The 20,463-nt window shown below is 32.7% G+C and overlaps 1 protein-coding gene across 1 annotated transcript; it reads left to right on the forward strand.

Annotated features, from left to right (window-relative positions):
- The first annotated feature begins 1,163 nt into the window (after nt 1-1,163).
- Nucleotides 1,164-19,798, forward strand: LOC139529099 (mannan-binding lectin serine protease 1-like). The gene is made up of 5 exons (XM_071325371.1): nt 1,164-1,325; nt 14,016-14,226; nt 17,420-17,559; nt 18,266-18,295; nt 19,210-19,798. Exons 1-5 carry the CDS (start codon nt 1,280-1,282, stop codon nt 19,497-19,499), a joined length of 717 nt encoding a protein of 238 aa, XP_071181472.1. The 5' UTR covers nt 1,164-1,279; the 3' UTR covers nt 19,500-19,798.
- The last annotated feature ends 665 nt before the right edge of the window (nt 19,799-20,463 follow it).

The raw sequence follows: 20,463 nt of genomic DNA on the forward strand, positions 1-20,463 counted from the left end.
TGTCAAAGAGACAACAACCCGACCAAATAAAAAACAACAGCAGAGGGTCACCAACAGGTCTTCAATGTAGCGAGAAACTCACGCACCCGGAGGCGTCCCTCAGCTGGCCCCTAAACAAATATATACTAGTCCAGTGATAATGAACGCCATACTAATTTCCAAATTGTACACAAGAAACTAAAATTAAAATAATACAAGACTAACAAAGGCTAGAGGCTCCTTTTTTTATAACATACTAAAATGTCCTTTAATAAAAATAACTGCTCAAAGTCTATTATTTTGTTCCAGAAAACAAACTACATTTAGTTCTCCTGGTATAAACCACCCATCAATGTAGACATAAAACCATTACTTGTACCAAATATCCAAGTATAACCAATACTTGTACCAAATATCTAAGTATACATAAACATTCTGAATATACACGCCATAAAAGGCTATAATAAATACCAACGACTTTGTAAAGTGGATAGTCGCCGATACTAGATATATTTAATAAGAAATAAACATAATTTATACATATATATATCTACACATATAATATATAATTCAAACATCAGTATCAAACAAGAAACTCTTCAAAATATAAAGCTGAATAAACTTTAACCAGAATAAAATTTACCAAGAAAATTCGACTTCTTATATTGATGATGTCGTGCTGAATGATTACATAGGCAATACAATACCGCGAAAATAATTTTGAAGCGGGAAAACCTAACGTCCTCTATGCTACCATGCTACATATGATGAAAACACCCAGGAGAAATTGATTTCATTCTAATGCACTGCCCGTTTAAACGAATGAAGTTACAATTCTTGGTTATTTTATTATGTTTCACTGCTTAGAATGGATTTTTTGTTAATTACTAAGATAAAACCGTTGAAAATATTACAGCCCATCTTTCTAATGTAACCTTCTTTAAACAACTAATTGAAAGTCACAAAACTTGATGTTCAGAAATGCTTACTTAAACGACAGAGAAACACAGGAACTATATAATTCTTTATTTGCAAAACAAACAAAAAACAATTTTGGTCATGACAAATACATAAACAAAACAAACATAATTAAAACTCGACAATATTATTATTCATATGATAAAAACAGTTATTGGTCTACTTTCCTCAACAATAACTATTTCCGGGGTTATTGATTTCTATCCCCATTGAATGTGACAGGAAACAAATCACATATATAAGGAAGTCTGTTTATATTTCACTCCAGTTCGAACGATGTAAGCAGGATCAGCATAGCTGGTTTGCCATCATCGGCACCATCATGATATACTGGCAAGTATTCTGTTATGCTGTATTACTGATTAAAGGTAAGTCTGATTGTATATGTTTTGGGTTTATTCTTCAAGATTTCTGTTGCCTTTATACGCAATGATAGGCACTTGTTTAAATATTTGTCTGCATCTGCTTGTAAATTATTCCAGGACTTTTTTAATGCTCTAACCTGTCAGGTTATATTTTGTTATACATGTTATACGAGTCAAAAGTATATCTTTCTTAGTGGTCTTTCCAGTCTTTCTTAATTTCTGTCTTTTTGATGAAATATTTGACATCGAAGATTCCATTTATATGAAATCTATCACCTTTATAAAACTTTAAATTTTTATAAGAAGGTCATGCGAAAGTGTGAACAGTCTATTGAGGTGTGCAATTGAAATCAACAACTGTGCAATCAGACAAAACACATGATGATGAATATGAGCATGAAACAAGTTTTTGAGTTAATAATTACGTTTATTTATTTGCGGCTTATTCTTGCATACGAAGGGTTTTCGTATGTCGCACATTCTCGACACCTCCAAATCAATTTTTCCCTAGAATTTGATATACATTTGTCTTATATATCAGGGATATATATTAAATGAGGAGCAGTTATTCTAATCTTTTACTAATTCTCTTAGGTCCGACATTGAAAACCTTATCGTTTTCTCTGAAGATAACCAGTGTAAAAAAAACTACAATGCACGTGTTAAGCCCTGACATACAGTGATCTATATTGTTTATGCATTTACAGAATATGACACCCATCGTTAATGTGTAGAATATATAAAAGTAATGTGTACTTTGGTTAATGGTAATTTCACAGATTTAGACAATCTTTCAAACATTATTTTGTCAGCATGCAAGATTTCTATAACCAGAAATGAAGGCCAGATTAGATCACGGTGATCATGATAAATTTATGCTTGATATTGACATTTCTCTTGGAAACTCAACATATACCCTCACGACATTTACCAAAGAGGAAATTCTTGATAATCCAGGTGTGTTCTATGTTCCTTTGGTATTTCAACCAAAGTGATCTGGATCTTCCATCACTGTATTGGATACCTAACCTACATAACTGCCTTACAAACAACGATATATTGATGGGTAATCCAAGTACTCTATGTAACCTCTTTCTAAATTATTAACATCTCTTTTATCAGCAATGAAGCCGGGCTTTAAAGTTATTGTGAAACTGCCTATTCTAGATGTGACTTGAATCAGATGTGGATGCATAAAAATATCTTTTAAAGTACATACAATCTAAGACTCTTTCATCTTGTATTAGTATTAAAAAATTGACTTTTCTACACTTTACACAAGTATTCCACATTATCAAACTTAAGGGAGTAGGCTTCTCAGTTTCAAAATAATTAACTTTTCAAAACACTAGCATATATTGATGTGGAATATTCAATTAATAAAGGAATCAAAAGAGAAAAATAATATATTGGTCACCGTGCTTGTTTTACGAGATATTAGCCATTGGAATTTTTGCGGGAAAATGTTCTCTCTTGATTTTTCATAGCTTTGTCATTGACAAGTTTAAGTCCTCAAAAACTATTAAAAAATTATTAAAATTTTATAAGACTTTAACAGACAGTTTATCATTATACATGTAAAAGAATCTTAAAAAGAAAAATGGGGGTCACCGGGCAAAATTTGTTAAGGCATTCAAATGGACAAGACCAGAGAATTCCGAAAATCTGACCAAAATTCCAAAACATGACAAGCTAGCTTCCTTAAAGACAAATTGAAAGAGTTGGTATTGCTTTGTTAAATAAAAAAGAATGGCCAATGTCGATACAAGTATCTTGGCTTAGGGAGGGATAAGTCATAGTTTGTAAAGATTCAATCTGATTCAAACAAAAAATTCCCTGAAACTGACATTATCAAGATGTTTTATTTCTTGATAAACAACTTTTTTTGTTTTTTGAAGGTACACTACCCGTTTTACAACCATGCGTTTGGAGGACGTGTTTTTTTGTTTTGCAACAGACTAACGGCATTCCCATGGGAACAAATTGCGCCCCTCCTCTTGCCTATTGGTTCTTTTATTATTATGAGGATGAAGTTTCATACAGGAACTTCTTATGAAGAAAGATAAGAAGTTCGCACTATCTTTTAACTTTATTTTCTGCTACTAGTGTATAAATGATGTTCTCTCACTTAATAATTCAAAATTTGGTTACTATGTTGAACGCATTGAACGCATCTATCTCATCGAACTAGAGATAAAGAGTACAACAGATACAGTTAAGACTGCCTCATATCTTGACCTACATATAGAAATTGACAATGAGGGTTTGTTGAAAACAAAACTTAATGACAAAAGAGATAATTTCAGCTTCCCAATAGTGAATGTTCCATTTCTATGCAGCAATTTTTCAGCAACCAATTGATATTATATTCCCGGGCTTGTATTTCTTATCATGATTTCCTTGATAGAGGGTTGCTGATCACAAGGAAGCTGTTAAACCATGAGTTCCAAATAGTGAAGTTAAAATCATTCCTTCGTGAATTTTACGGACGACATCACGAGTTGGTTGACCGTTATGGAATATAAGTTTCACATATGATATCGGGTATGTTACTTATACTACAACATCTTCCCTTTTCACCAATGTGACCTACCGAATAAGATTATAAACCGGGTTGTTAATAACATGAGCAACACGACGGGTGCCACATGTGGAGCAGGATCTGCTTACCCTTCCGGAGCACATTAGAACACCCCAAGTTTTGGTGGGGTTCGTGCTGCATAGTCTTTAGTCTTCTATGTTATGTCTTGTGTACAATTATTTGTCTTTTTCTTTTTTAGCCATGTCATTGTCATGCAGTTTATGTCGATCTATGCGTTTGACTGTCCCTCTGGTATCTCCCCCTATTTTAAAGCAAAGAACTCTAATATTAAACTACAAAAAAGTTATTGTCGCTATTTTACTTAGTCTAGCCGGAGGACAATGATCCAATTATTTTTGCATAAGATTGGACAATAATAGATACATTTTATGAGAACATTTTGTAATGTTTTAAGACCCTAAGCTTTGAATTAATGTATGTTTTATAAACTGATGCTTGGGCAATCTTCCCATAGCTTTCAAACTGTACACGTTATGAATAACCTGTATACGGTCTGGCATTTAAAGCAGCCAATGGGTCGATTATAGACCAACATACATAATGTAACCTGTACTGAAATTTTACGGGGATTACATTTACGTTATTGGACAAGATATTATTTTGATGAGTTCGAAGGAGAAGATTTTAAAATCAATCAGCATAGCTATAAAAACCAACTGTGGCTGTCTTCTTGTCGATTTGTCTCTATATTACTACAAGGCAGACTTCATTTAGGAGTTTATAAAAGATAATGAAAAGAAGTATTTACCGAATAATTCAAAGTTTGTTGACTATCTCATTGAAATTATAATAAGAGTGTCAAATATCAGAAGTCAAATAAATTTCATATATTGAATATAAACATATTATATAAACTGAAAATGAGATTTGATTGAGAACTACACTTTATGACAATTAAATGCTAATTTTTATTAAAAATAATTGTTTGGCAAACTAGGCGGTACTATGGAAAAAAGTAAAATCACAAAAAATACTGAACTTAGAGGAAAATCAATTCGGTAAGTCCATAATCACATGGCAAAATCAAACAACAAAACGCATCAGAAACGAATGGACAAGAACTGTCATATTCCGGACTTGGTACAGGCATTTTCAAATGTAGAAAATGGTGGATTAAACCTGGTTCTATAGCGCGGGCGCATTACGTTTGCGCGCATTTGGGGATTAAAATGTTTTACGTTTGCGCGCAGCTTTTGATTACATTTGCGCGCATTCATTTTACAGGTAAATTCAGGTAAAAATTTAAATTAAATTACAATTGACTATATATATTTTTCATTTTCATAATAAACATGATTATCAATTATTAATTTTGAAAATATTTCTTAATTCAAATTGTAATTTGTTCATATAAAATTGTAAAACAAGTTTTAAAGTGAGCATTATAAACTCCGTAGTATAGCTTAAGACATACATGTAACTTCATTGCGAATGTTTCAGAATAAAAAGTGTTTCAATGAATAGTGATCGTTTTTAAAATTAGTAAACAATTTAAGTTATTTTTTTAAAGTTACACCAAGGCACAAACATGGAGTCTCGGCACGTAACAACATGTGAAGTAATGAATTTATCAATTATACCTTTACCTTTTTTAAGATTAGCTATGTTTAAGCATTTTAACAATTTTATATGTATAGATTTCTAGGATTTTGCTTGTGCAAAATAAAAACGGAATTATCTTGCTCGAAATACCACTTCCACCTCATCGTTGGTGAGCAGGGTAAATGATTGAACAAATTATAAATAAAAAGTATTATTACCTGTATTTTACCTGGGTTTACCTGTCAAAAAAATGCGCGCAATTGTAATCAAAAGCTGCGCGCAAACGTAATGATTTTTGCGCGCAAATGTAGTGGTAATGCGCGCAAACGTAATGCACCGTATAGCGCTAACCCTCTCACTTTAATGACAGTCTCATCATTTCCCGACATATTTACATTGATGCGTTAAATAAACAGACACAATAAATATAATAGTCAAAATATGGGTACATCAGTCATCATCATATAACAATTTTAAAAGGAACAATCTAAGCGGCATAACTTAACTCTTTGTCCTTATTCGGGAGAAACGTAGTCTCGATTACCCAGACGCATATTTAAATATAGCGTCTGGGGTGATTAACCGGACTGGTCAAATATTTATAGGGGGCGTAACAAATAATTAAATATATAGAACATAATATAAATAGCACTTCCGTTATCCCCAATATAATTTTTTTTAAACAATAGTAAACAGTGTAGTAGGAAATGTACATGTATATGTTACAGTAAATAGGTGAAATTAGGAATTACATGTAATTACTAAAATTTAGGAATTACATGTAATCCCCGATGTACTTAGTAAATACAAGTAATTCCTGAAACGGCCCAGTTATTACCAGTACATGTAATTACTAATTTTAAAATGAATTTTTACACCTATTTACTAACTGTTAAAACAATGTTGTAATATGGTAAGCTGATCAAAAGTTATGGTAATTCTAGCTATAGAAGATCAGTGAGTACTCTTAAAAAGTGATCAGCCTAAAATGTACCTTTTTTGTTATAAGAGCATTAGCTACCAGGGCCGTAACTACATTGAGGCAAATGAGGCAAATGCCTTATGTAAAAAATTTCAAAAAAAAAATACAAAAATGAAACAAAAGGTTGTTTTCATATCAAATTTGTTTTCACGGAAAGTGTCTTGCAAGAAGCAAGTTCTCTTCACTCTCTGGCCAGTGTAACCCCTGGATGTTTTTCGTTATCATCACGGCCATGTTTCTATTCTCCTTTTTTAGATTTCAGAGTTGATGGTCTATTGTTTGTACTTCTGTGTTCCGGTTTTGTCTTTTGTTCATTTATTGTCCTACTTTATGAATATAGTCTGAGTGTTGATCTTCATTTGTAAACGTGGTTTTGCAATGTTGCATGTCCACCAATGTCTAGAATTGTGCGAGAAATATATTTTAAGAACATGCGATGCTACTGAGTGGACACAAAAAAATTTTGTCCTTTCTGCATGGATAATTGAAATTGATATCAAAGAATACAAAACAGTTTGTTTTATTGTAAATAAAACTAGATAGCTGACATGGTTTGAATTAAAGTAAGGTCACATATTTCCCGGTATCAAATAATTTGAAGAAAACAAAATAAGATATTGCCACATATGACCTTTTACATTGAAAGGTTAAACTTGCATTAAGTCGTGTTGAGACCCTTTAACAGATAATAAAGGAGTATGGGGACATAATCGCACACACAGTCAATTCATATAAAAACACATATGATCAATGGTCAAAGTTTGTGTTCCTGCTCTTCATCTTGATAGTTGCCTGATGGTCTTCAACAATACTTTTAAAGAATCATTAATACCGTAAAAGATCGTAAAACAAAGTGAAGATGGTCCCCAGTGTGGACTTAAGCAGTACTAGTACTTAAAGTATAATACTGAAATGTCACTATATTTAAATCTAGTCATAAAAAAATCCCCAAAGTCTAATCACAATACAAGACAAGAACAGACAGACAGACAGACAGATACGGTATTAATAATTAGGAGAATTACGATTTTTGCTTTATCCTACATATCGGTCTTTTAATGTTTTCTCTAATACCTAAAAGTCTTAAATTACAATGAATCTTTGTTTTTGCTTTGGGACCTGATTGTCGAAAAAAATATCTAAAAATTAATTAAGCCGTTTCAATGCAATAAAGAGTCTGTGAAAAGCTCAGAATGCACGATTTTGCGTTATTTTTCTCAGAGCTTCTGGGGGCCCAGACCCTTCACCCAAAATTTTCGCCTCGCTCCGCTCGGCGAATATATTTTGCCTCACTATTAAAAGAGGCTAGTTACGGCCCTGGCTGCGAGATATAAAATAAATTAAATATGATTTTTTTGTTTGTTAAATCATTAATGAAAATTATATAGTGAAATTATAATTCACTTTTAGATGTCAATCTGGTTCTATTTTACTAAAATAAGCAGAGAAACGTGGTTGATGATTTTTTTGCACTTGCAAGTGAATAATTGGACCTCATTGAATACGTATTCATGTGACCTTCAATTCAACACCTAGCTGGAGATAGGTTACCGTTGTATTCAGATTTAAAATTGTAAGGGTTTCGCAGAACCCAGTATCTCGCCTACTTTAGCTGATAGTTACAAGCTGAACAAAAATGGGTGGAAATATCAAATCTTTTGACTGTGCTGTAAGAAGCTTCTGTCCAAATTTAGTTAAAATCCAGGATGGTTAATGAAATCTAATAAATGTTTAAAAAAACTTTAATCGCAGAGTGTATGTAATGTTAACTGGGAAAAAAAACAAGTCCATTTATAAGGAATACACGAAAAGGGATTTTTTTTTTTACAGACTTTACTTCTGGATATTATCTTATGATCACAAACAAGCTTCCGTCCAAGTTTGGTAGAAATCGAGGATATTCTGAGAAAGTTATCAAAATTTTAAAAACTTTAACCACAATGTGAATGTAATTTTAACTGGCATATAAGTCCATTTATAAGTAAAATACGGAAAAACTTGATTTTATTTTCACAAAATTTACTTCTTGAAAATTATCTCATAAATATAGTCAAAATTTAAACACCTTTAACCACATAGTGAATACTTGTGGATGATGCTAACGACATAATGGTTTGCTCTGTCTCGCTTTTGCGACAAAGGTCGCAGGCTCGACAAAAAGAAACATAATCATAATGACAACATTGAAAGAAAATCAAAAGGGAATGGCTGATTCAATCCACATAAGATCATTCTTATACAGATAAAAACCAATAATAAAATTTTGTTGCAGGTATATAAGCTGGAGTTTGGAGGTCTTGAAAAACTTAAAAAACTTTAAACTTTAAAAAAGAGAAACACAAAAATATGAAATGTGACTCTTAACACCATCAAATTGTATAAATTTGTTTGTGAAGAATGTCAGCTTTATCATAACAGTCTGACAAAAGAAGTCGCAAATAAAACTATTTTGTAAAAGGAATTAGACTTATGTCATTGGGCAAGTTTATATGCAACAACAACAAACAACAAATATTTTATTTGCCAATCACGGCGCCCAAAATGAGCAGAACAATTACAATGTAATTTTCAAACATAATGTAAAGTAAATTAAAAATAGGTTAAAAAGGACATAATATGATTGATTTTGATTTAATTGATTAATATAAAATATTAAAGCAAATGAAGTAAGCAGGGTATGCCTGATGGAGTTTGCAATATAAAGAAACTATGAGATTTTAAGAATTATTCAACCAAATTTAGCATTATCAAATGTTTATCATCAAAAAGAGCTGGCAAAGTTGCCTATAAACTTCTCACAAATGTATATCTCAATTTTGGATTGATATCATTGTCTTGCATGCTGCAAATGATATTAAGGGAGTTTCAATACTTTTAAAACAACCATTTTTCAGTTTCAATTCACAACCACTAAAGGTGCGCCTTATATTTCATTAATCCTTAATTAAGTCAGCCCTAAAATACCTACCCTTTTACTTTCTTATTTTGTATCTTAGATTATATCTTTAATTTTAAAACAAAAATATCAAGTTAGTAAATAGCTGTAAAATGACAAAGAAAATCAGTGAATACCAGTAATCACTGAAACAACTAGCAAATACATGTAATTACTAAATTGGCTAGTAATTACAGGTATTTACTGACATGGTTAGTAATTACGTGTAATTCCTAATTTCACCTATTTACTGTAACATATATGACATTCTTGTAGCTCACTCTATGTTGATCTATGTTGGCCAACTTGCTGATGGGGAATTTTAATACAAACGTGAAGTCAAATAAATAGAACTGCTTAAAAAAACATTTCACACATATGCATGTTCTCAGAGTTCTTGTCTGAAACTGAATGATTTATAAACATGTAATAAAGATCTAATCAAAATTAAGCTTTAATTGGCCGTACTTTAGATATCGGATATTTTTTTCGTTGATTAAAAGTACTTTATATAAGTTTTACTCTTTTTTTTGGTCATGTTTTTATCTATTTCTTTATTAATCATTAACTATACTTTTCTAGTTTTCGGCCGGTTGTGTCACCCCTGGTTTCCCCATTACCTGGGTACCGCAGACGGCGGCACCCAAACGCCTGCCTCGTTTTATTCTGAGGCCTAGTTACGGCCCTGTGTAAATATTACAGCACTCGTCATAGGTGGACCGTTATACTTAAATCTATATTTCTGCTTCAATACAATATACCCTTATTTTTTAGTGAGTCTTAATTTCTCCAACCTGTATCCCGAACGAACTATAAATTAGGACCTCCTTTTTATAATTATTGTTAATTTCTTTTCGTCCTGAACATTACCATTATTTACCACAAGATCAAACTATTCTTATATTATTGCACACCTGTCCACTCTCTTATCTTCATACTATAAAATACCACCATTCTCCAGCTTCTATTCTCTGTTCTTTTTACTGTATCACATCGTCCTAAACATTTGTCACTGGACGTTAAGCAACCAACCATCCGTATATTGTGTCACCGTTAGTCTCTATTCTTTATTTTTTTTTATCCATTTATCCATTATTTTGTCTCATTATTCTCAGTTTCTTTTTTTATATATATATCTGACGTACTTACCTTACAAAAAAGCACACATCAAGCTGCTTCTATGTAAAACAAAACATCTCATACAAATACTAAGATTGCATATATGTAGAAAACTTCATTAACAAGTATAACTGGCATATCAGCGAGATCACACAATGAACCAACTCAATTTCCATTTACAAAATTAACTGATCTTAAAACTGCAAACGACAGAATAGTCTGAATGTTTCTTAGCTGTTACACTAATAATTGCCTAATCCTTTTTGGAAGAAAATATTTAGGAACCAACCTTCACACAAAACCACTTTGTCAGTGTAGCCCGTGTCCATGGAGAAATACAGAACTTAACCAGTCAGTCATGAAACCCAATACTCTTTGAATGCATGTTTGAATCATTCACATGGAAAAGATGGAATGGGATTGATCCCAAACTGCATGGGAACTTGTAAAAAAAGATAATAACTCATAATCAAAAGTGTATTCTACTTCTCCAACTCTTTTAATTTCCATCATGTATAAGCATGCAATAAAGGACAGCTTCACAAGAACAATAACTGTGAACCTTTTATATAAAAAATAAGGAAATTGGTATGATTGCTCACGAGGCAACAACCCAGCAGAGTTCAAATAACATGGATATACGCAAATGTGATCACTGCATGGCCTTCAATATGAAGGAAAAAAAATGCCCATCAAAATCCAAAAGAGATTTTATCTTTCTGAAACACAAAATGCATTTAACTTTATTATATCTAGTGGATGCCAGGCATTAAAACTTTTCCAACTCCACAGGTAAGTCTGTACTCAGAGTAATTTTTGGCATGTAAATACAGCCATATTTGTCCGTTTGTTATGATGAACCTTAATTGTCTTGTTTTGCAGAAAATCGAATGTTTTATTCATTTTGACCGTTTAGTGTACTATGTAAACACTGGCATCTTCTAGATACACTTAGTCTTTGTTTTTCTTTGAATGTGTACATCATTGTGTATCTCTCCTACCCCCCCCCCTTTTTGTTTTTACACATATCAAGATGCAAATCCCCTTTTTTACATAGAAACAACGAACTTATCTTGGATGAATGTGATATTTCGGCGTCATAGCAGTTTTCCATCAAGTATTTATAAAGTGAACGATACTACACATCAACCCAAAATGTATTTATAATGTATACGACTGTTCGAGTGGCCCCATAACAATTGACATTTATTGTATAATTATAAACTCGTTTTCGTTGCACGGACATGCATGAAAGAATATAACTACTCGGTGTATCAGGTTGCATTGCAATTTATGTTACAATGTGTGTTGTTATAACATCTTACCAAGGTTGGATGTGCTGGTTTTTCCTTCGCGTCCATGCCCATGTGAGCCATGCTGTATGGTGTTTTCCATGAATTGTATGTCGTCACAAAAATATATAAATAGACAATAACTGTTTAGTGTCTTTAAATATCAGCTGTATTTGTACGAGGCTAGGAAACAAGGTGTATGCGAGCTTTTAGCGAGCTACTACACCTGTTTCGAGACGAGTACAAATACAGCTGATATTTAAAGACACTAAACAGTTATTGTCTTTATCCTGCAATTAATTCTGTATATTGTTTGTGTTTTGAAAGACACAAAAACTAACATATTTAGCATTTATTTTCGATTTGTAATCCCTTGAGGCCCGCGTAGTAATATCAAAATCACACATTACGCTGAAGACGGGTTCGCAAAAAAGAATCTCAAATGGTCAACAATAATACATCGCTCAAGGTGAATAATTATCTATTTTAACATTACAACTAATTTCAACAGTAAAAACAAATAACAAAACATTGTCAAATTTGAAACAGAAGTGTACGAGTTGTCCTACGCTTCAGACTTGACATTCACTAAACATGCATGCTGAAATTGACATGGTTGATTTTGTAACACAATCATACACATTCAAGTTTTGAAATCGGCAATTGTCATCGTCATTGGAATGCAACTGGAATACACATTCTGAGGTCACACAGGTTCAAACAATACTCAGTCCGGCAGTGGGCGAAGCTTTAAAGCGATATCTGTATAGTATACAGATACAGCATAGCGATATCTGTAGGGCTGTATCTGTATAGTAGGACACCCAATTGCAGGATAAATAGCATTCAACAACAATCCGTACACTCGGGGTTTGCAATAATATTATCGTATTGTCATTTCTTCCGAAGTCTATAACCAACTTCTTGGTTATTCGTCTTGGACATTATCTCTAACAACAAGTTAAAAAAGCCGATACTATTCCGAATGTTATAAATTACCATTTTTATATCACTTCTCATCCAGACGCTCTACTTTGAAAAATAAAGCGGCTGGATGATCGAGACTGGGAGAAACGCAAATACCAAGTTATTCCTTCCCCTGATCATGTTATATAATCTCAGAAGGCGCTTCAAGTTGCAGTTAGAAGTGGCAGGAAAATTTTGGAACTAAAAATTATTATATTACATTCTGCTTAATTTGTGTTTTTAGATAATACAATTATATGGTGATTTGTGTAGGAAAAGGATTATATTCTGTAGTTAATTAGATAACTTTAATATGTGATTTGACATTGTAATTTATATGTCCGTAACTTGTCGTTATTTGCATCTACCTAATTAAAAGAGATTATTTCTAATCTGAAATTGAGAACTTTTATTTCTCTTCGACTTATGAAGTTTGACTTAGGAATTTAAAAATTGAATTTTAAGCGGTCCTGTTGAAAGAAAACTAAAAAAAGTCCAAAACGTTTAAAAAGTATCATTTTAATGTGATAGTCCATGTGGTATCAGTCGCCTCTTTGTCTTGCTTGGGCTTTGGAACGAAACGTAAATTATAGATTGAACCTTACCGTAAGAAAACTTATTTCAAACGGGATAGCACATCCTCATTTTTATGGACAAGTTGTTAACAGTGCCCGGAAATTTAGAAACGATCCTAGTCAACTCATCGATCCTTTAAATAAAAGTATTCTAAAAAGTAACCAATTCAACAGCCATTAGATCAATAAAAATTGATTTTATTGATATTAATATTGATTTTGTTATCAGTAAATTAAAAACAAACTAATTATTATTATTATACACATATGCACGGGAAATATTGACGCCGCCGATTTATTTTAATTTCAAGAGTCATTGTTACGATGTATATCTATATATATATATACAATAACATCTTCATGCCTCATATATCATGTACTGTAGTACGCCGCTAGATTAAAACTGACGTGGAAAGGTAACACATGCCCACCGAAAGCTCTTTTTTTGAGAGCCCAGGTGGTCGTGTGGTCTAGCGGGACGGCTGCAGTGCAGGCGATTTGGTGTCACGATATCACAGTAGCATGGGTTCGAATCCCGGCGAGGGAAGAACCAAAAATTTGCGAAAGCAAATTTACAGATCTAACATTGTTGGGTTGATGTTTAGACGAGTTGTATATATATATATATATATATACGTACGATAGAAAGTTTGATAACCTATGATCATTTTTGTTTTAAGGTGGAAGATCGAAGGAGGTAATCGACATCACGACTGAAACAAATGTAGAAGTTTTCTCCACGAATTATCCCAGACCATATCCATCTGAAGAGGACAAAGAATGGAGAATGTCACAAGAGTATGGAAAATGGCAGATAATTTTAGTTGATTTTCAACTCCAGAATTCAATAGGCTGCAGCAAAGACTATCTTGAAATCAACGAAGAAAACAGGTATGTTGAAGAATTCAATTTACAGTATGGTCGTTCAAAAGTATATTGGTTTTACTGAACAAGGTCCGGGTCATTGTGGGTAGATTTAACGACGAGTGTGGTCTTTAACTAACTTGACATCCACGAGGGTCGTGCACGGTCGGTTAAGTTTTGTGCTGACATGAATTGTCATTGATATGGTTATATTTATAAATTTACTGTTTACAAAATTTAGATTTTTTTGAAATACTAAGGCTTTTTTACCTCAGGCATAGATTACCTTAGCTGAATTTGGTAACACTTTTAAGAATTTTGGTCCTCAATGCTCTTTAACTTCATACTTTATTTGGCCTTTTTAACTTTTTTGGATTCGAGCGTCACTGATGAGTCTTTAGTAGACGAAACGCGCGTCTAGCGTATATACAAAATTTAGTCCTGGTATCTATGGTGAGTTTATTTTAGACACTGTCAAGTTGAAAAAATTACAAATTCAAATAGAAAAATAAAAATAAAAATGGAAAATTAAGATAATTAAGAAGATAAAGGAACATATTGAAGTATTGTTTGATACTAAATTTTATCTGGAAACCTAGATATACCAATCAATACAATTTCAAAGATAATAATGCATATTATATTCAGTACTGTACTTTCTGTAAAAAATATATTTGAAATTGGAAATTATTTACTTCAGCGTAGAATTAAAATAATATTTTGCGGAGAACTGTGTTTTTAGCTCACCTGTCCCGAAGGGACAAGTGAGCTTATGCCATCATTTGGCGTCCGTCGTCGTCCGTCGTCTGTCGTCTGTCGTCTGTCGTCGTCTGTCATCGTAAACTATTTCAAGAATCTTCTCCTCTGAAACTACTGGGCCAAATACTTTCAAACTTTAACTGAATGTTCCTTAGGGTATCTAATTTATAAATTGTATCCGAAGTTTTGATCTATCAACAAACATGGTCGCCATTGCTAAAAATAGAACATAGGGGTCAAATGCAGTTTTTGGCTTATAACTCAAAAACCAAAACATTTAGAGCAAATCTGTCAAGGATAATATTGTTTATCAGGTCAAGATCTATCTGCCCTGAAATTTTCAGATGAATCAGACAACCCGTTGTTGGGTTGCTGCCCCTGAATTGGTAATTTTAAGGAAATTTTGCTGTTTTTGGTTATTATCTTGAATATTATTATAGATAGAGATAAACTGTAAACAGGAATAATGTTCAGCAAAGTAAGATTTACAAATAAGTCAACATGACGGAAATGGTCAGTTGACCCCTTTAGGAGTTATTGCCCTTTATAGTCAATGTTTAACCATTTTTCGTAAATCTTAGTAATCTTTTACAAAAATCTTCTCCTCTGAAACTACTGGGCCAAATACTTCCAAACTTTAATTGAATGTTCCTTACGGTATCTAGTTTGTAAATTGTATCCGAAGTTATGATCTATCAACAAACATGGTCGCCATTGCTAAAAATAGAACATAGAGGTCAAATGCAGTTTTTGGCTTATAACTCAAAAACCAAAGCATTTAGAGCAAATCTGACATGGGATAATATTGTTTATCAGGTCAACATCTATCTGCCCTGAAATTTTCAGATGAATCAGACAACCTCTTGTTGGGTTGCTGCCCCTGAATTGGTAATTTTAAGGAAATTTTGCTGTTTTTGGTTATTATCTTGAATATTATAGATAGAGATAAACTGTAAACAGGAATAATGTTCAGCAAAGTAAGATTTACAAATAAGTCAACATGACGGAAATGGTCAGTTGACCCCTTTAGGAGTTATTGCCCTTTATAGTCAATTTTTAACCATTTTTCGTAAATCTTAGTAATCTTTTACGAAAATCTTCTCCTCTGAAACTACTGGGCCAAATACTTCCAAACTTTAACTGAATATTCCTTAGGGTATCTAGTTTGTAAATTGTATCCGAAGTTATGATCTATCAACAAACATGGTCGCCATTGCTAAAAATAGAACATAAGGGTCAAATGCAGTTTTTGGCTTATAACTCAAAAACCAAAGCATTTAGAGCAAATCTGACGTGGGTAATATTGTTTATCAGGTCAATTTCTATCTGCCCTGAAATTTTCAGATGAATCAAACAACCTGTTGTTGGGTTGCTGCCCCTGAATTGATAATTTTAAGGAAATTTTGCTGTTTTTGTTTATTATCTTGAATATAATTATAGATAGAAATAAACTGTAAACAGCAATAATGTTCAGCAAAGTAAGATCTTCAATTAAGTCAATTTGACCAAAATTGTCAATTGACCCCTTAAGGAGTTATTGCCCTTTAAAGACTTTTTTCACAATTTGTTCATCATGTTGACTTACTTTAAAAAATCTTCTCCTTTGAAACTGCTGTATCAATTTCAGCCAAACTTAGGCTAAATGAGTTTCAGAGTATCTAGTATAAATTTTATATTTTATTTCCTTGTATGTCAAGAAACATAGCTCCTATGGCTAAAATAGAACATAGGAGAAAATGATTATTTTTTTTGGCTTTTGAAGAAAATAGGACGATCCAAAAAACATTTAAATAAATTGAAAAGCCAAAATAATCATTCATGAGAGATTTAACCAAAAGAATTAAGGTGAGCGATTCAGGCTCTTGAGAGCCTCTTGTTCCTGATAGTTATTGCAGCTATAGTCGATAGTACGCGTTTGACGTAAGAAGTCGGAGCCGTTGATTGATAGTTGGCTACATCCACAAGCGCTTTAGGCAGCAACCATTTGATTTTCTGGGGGAGGGGGGGGGGGCTAAGTTTTTTTTGCCCAAAAAAGTTTGTTTCCATTTTTTGGAGAAAAAAATAATTTGTTTTTGATTCTGAGAAAAAAAAATGTTTGTTTCACCCTCAGCTGCCATTATATGTAATGCTAAAATTGAAAGAAAAAAATTGTTTTCGACTTGTCGCGAAAAAAATAGATTGTTTTTCGCCGCATACGAAAAAAAAAGTTTGTACAGAAAAAAAAACCATAGCCCCCCCCCTCCCCCCCCCCCCGAAAATCAAATGGTTGCTGCCTATAATGAACTAAAATTATGAATGAAAATGGGAAATGTGTCAAATAAACAACAACCCGACCAAAGAGTAAAAAGCAGCCCACGGCCACCAATGGGTTTCAACACAGCCAGAAAATCCCTAACTTGGAAGGCGGTTTCGTTTATTCAGACATATTTTTCCTTTTTTAATTGATTTTGTATATCTTCAGTCAACCAAAACGGCTGTGTGGAAGGAAATCAAAGCAAAGTATAATATCTGTTGGCTCAAAAGTAAGATTACACTTCCACTCTGATGACCAGGATGAAGCAAGAGGATTTCGTCTGACAGTCAAGCGTCTGATGGATGATGGTAAAGTTAATCGGCTTTTATTTTGACTCTGACGTATTCTAGTGCATGCAAAATGTATTGAGAAGTTTCACTACCCGTTTTACAACCATACTTGTTTGTGTTTTACTACTATAAATTAAAAGGAAGGCGGTGGATAGCTTTAGATTTGAAAACTGCATAATATTACATAACGTAGTCCTAAATGTTCCTCTGCGGTTTTACTTTGCATTTTTCTTTTTTTATTTCTAGCGTAACTGACCAGTTTTTTCAATACAAATCGCGCGTCTGGCGTACAATATTTTAATCCTGGTATCTCCAATGAGTTAATCAAACTTTTGTTTGTTCCATAATCAACTCGAATTAGATCAATAACAATTCATCTTTGTAGGATCTAAATTTGAAGACTCACTGCCTGTCTGTCAGACAAGAACTGAGTTTACCAATTCAGCTATTATCTGACAGACAGTTTTATATCAATCAATATCTTTCAATGGTAGATTATAGTCTTTACTCAGCACATCAACATTTTTTTTATATTTCGTTGGCATCTTGATCTTTTGGTGTTTGCGTGGTTGTATAGTTTTGGTATATGTTATATATGAGGAATGTTTGAAATGCACAAACATCTTAATGATGCTTGATAGTTCACGTATGGAGATGTTTTTGTTTCTATGAAATCAAAATGACCAATCAAATCTTGGTTATAAACATATATGTTTCATTGCAGATGACATGAAGAAGAAATCAAAGGATGAAGGTGAGTTTACTAATGGAGCAATTGATAAATTTAATTGGGCATTGTGAATTATTGACCAATGACTTCTACAACACGATTGAAACATATCTAATTTAATCGTACATTTAAAACATTTAAAGAAGAACAACTAATAAAAACTTGAAAAAACCCACAATAGCTAACTGTTTATATATAACGAATATAACTGGTGAACGTAAATTGTTGTTGTGACGCCTTCCTTCGTAGAGAGGTTTCACAGTCAAGAAATTGAAATAACCTTTCAAGACGCCATGATTAATACTATTTGACTAATTTTTGTATTCATAAGAAATAGTACAAGTGAACTTCCTGCATAATTAAACCAAAAGACATTAAAGAACAGGGTTGATATGCATAAAAAATAATTAGGATTTGTTCCGAGCGGACGGATTTTCTACATGTTCTACGACAAATAAGTACTTCAATTGAATACTTTAACTGTGGTAGTTTTATGCATGTCAGCCCTGGAGTTTATGTAGTCGTGTTCTAGCTGAAGATAAAAATCAGCTGAAATATACATATGTTCCCTATATGACTTTAACCTCATTGTCATTGGTAATTGATCATGTTAACTTTATTTGAAACTTTTTTTAAAACCTTAAAGAGTGTCAACACAAATATCAGATTACTCAAGCGAAATAATTCAGTGTGTTCACTCTTGTTTAAGTCTAAGGTTTGAACAGCCCAAATCGAATCTATAACCTCAACACGTCACTCAAACATGCCAATGAAACCGTAAGACATTCCGAACCGTATATTTGTATGTATTGTTTGAGGGTAAGCTTTATTCTTAAAAGACATATTAAGATATGTAGGAACGTATATTAGAATAAATTTGGCACAAAATGTCTTTTCATAATTTACCAATTTTAGTGTATCCTAACTTCTCATTAAAGCTGCTAATGTGAGTGTAATAAACAGAATGGAAGAGTCCTGGATGTTCAGGGTTTTACTTGGTGCTCTTGGATGTGCTGTACTCGTGTTTACAGTACTCATCACTTTGTTATGCTTAGAGATGAGGAAGAAGAGACTCGAACATCGTCCTGACCGATTCAACATTTCTTCTTTCACTGATGGAGGACTTCATTGGCCACCAAGGACAAGGAGTGACTCTAAATCCTACGGTAGACAAAATAGCAATTCTTCCACTGCCCCATTGACACAGAACGGGCGTTTTGCGTATTAAACGGTCGGTTTTTGAACTATGAACTATCAACAGAGACAATGATATGTCTTAGCTAAATACAAACATTATTCGACATTCAGATGCTGTTCTTGTTTAAAATGAATGACTATGTTAATGTTGTATCTACTATGAAAGATGTTTTGTAAATAATTTTCTTTTTCATATGATTAGGAAACAGTGAGCGTAAACTTGACAGAAAAATGTATTTATGTAGTGATATGACGTCAAGAAAACATGATTGACAAAATCAGTCAAAGATTTTTATAATTTTCAATAAAGTTGTTTTAACTTCTCTGAAATAGTCATGGTGTCAAGCCTATAAACTGTTGAATAGACAAGACCAACTTCATCTACAGAAAGACTCATTCAAATCAAAACAGTCACATGATTGTTTTCCGCTGTCTGTAATTTTACAAAAGAAAAGTACACCGCCTAAATAAATATATAGATATATAGATACATATAATATGCCTGTTGTCGCACTGGTGCTCCATAAATATAATTAATACAAAAAAACAAATATCAAATCTATATAATTTATAAACTGATATTTTCAAGAGATATAATTGTCGTTTTGAGCACCTTGTGCTGTACATATATTTTTATAATATTGTTTAACTTTCCCACTTGACTGCCTTACCTGCAATTATATTGCTGTATCACCTGCTGAATAAAATATTATGTCAAATTTTATAAATTTACTGTTTGCAAAAGTAAGAATTATTCTAAATTCTAAGGATTTTATTGATCCGAGTCTTAGATAACCTAAGCCGTATTTGGCACAACCTTTTAGAATTTTAGGTCATCAATTCTCTTCAACTTTGTATTTGTTTGGGTTTCTTTACTATTTTGATCTGAGCGTCACTGTCGAGTCTTATGTAGACGAAACGCACGTACGGTGTATTTATTTAAGCCTGGTTTACCTCAGTTTTAGTTTGTAACACGGATTTTGTTTTCTCTCAAT

This window comes from Mytilus edulis, chromosome 6 (genome assembly GCF_963676685.1).
Source record: "Mytilus edulis chromosome 6, xbMytEdul2.2, whole genome shotgun sequence".
NCBI classification, from domain to species: Eukaryota; Metazoa; Mollusca; class Bivalvia; order Mytilida; family Mytilidae; genus Mytilus; species Mytilus edulis.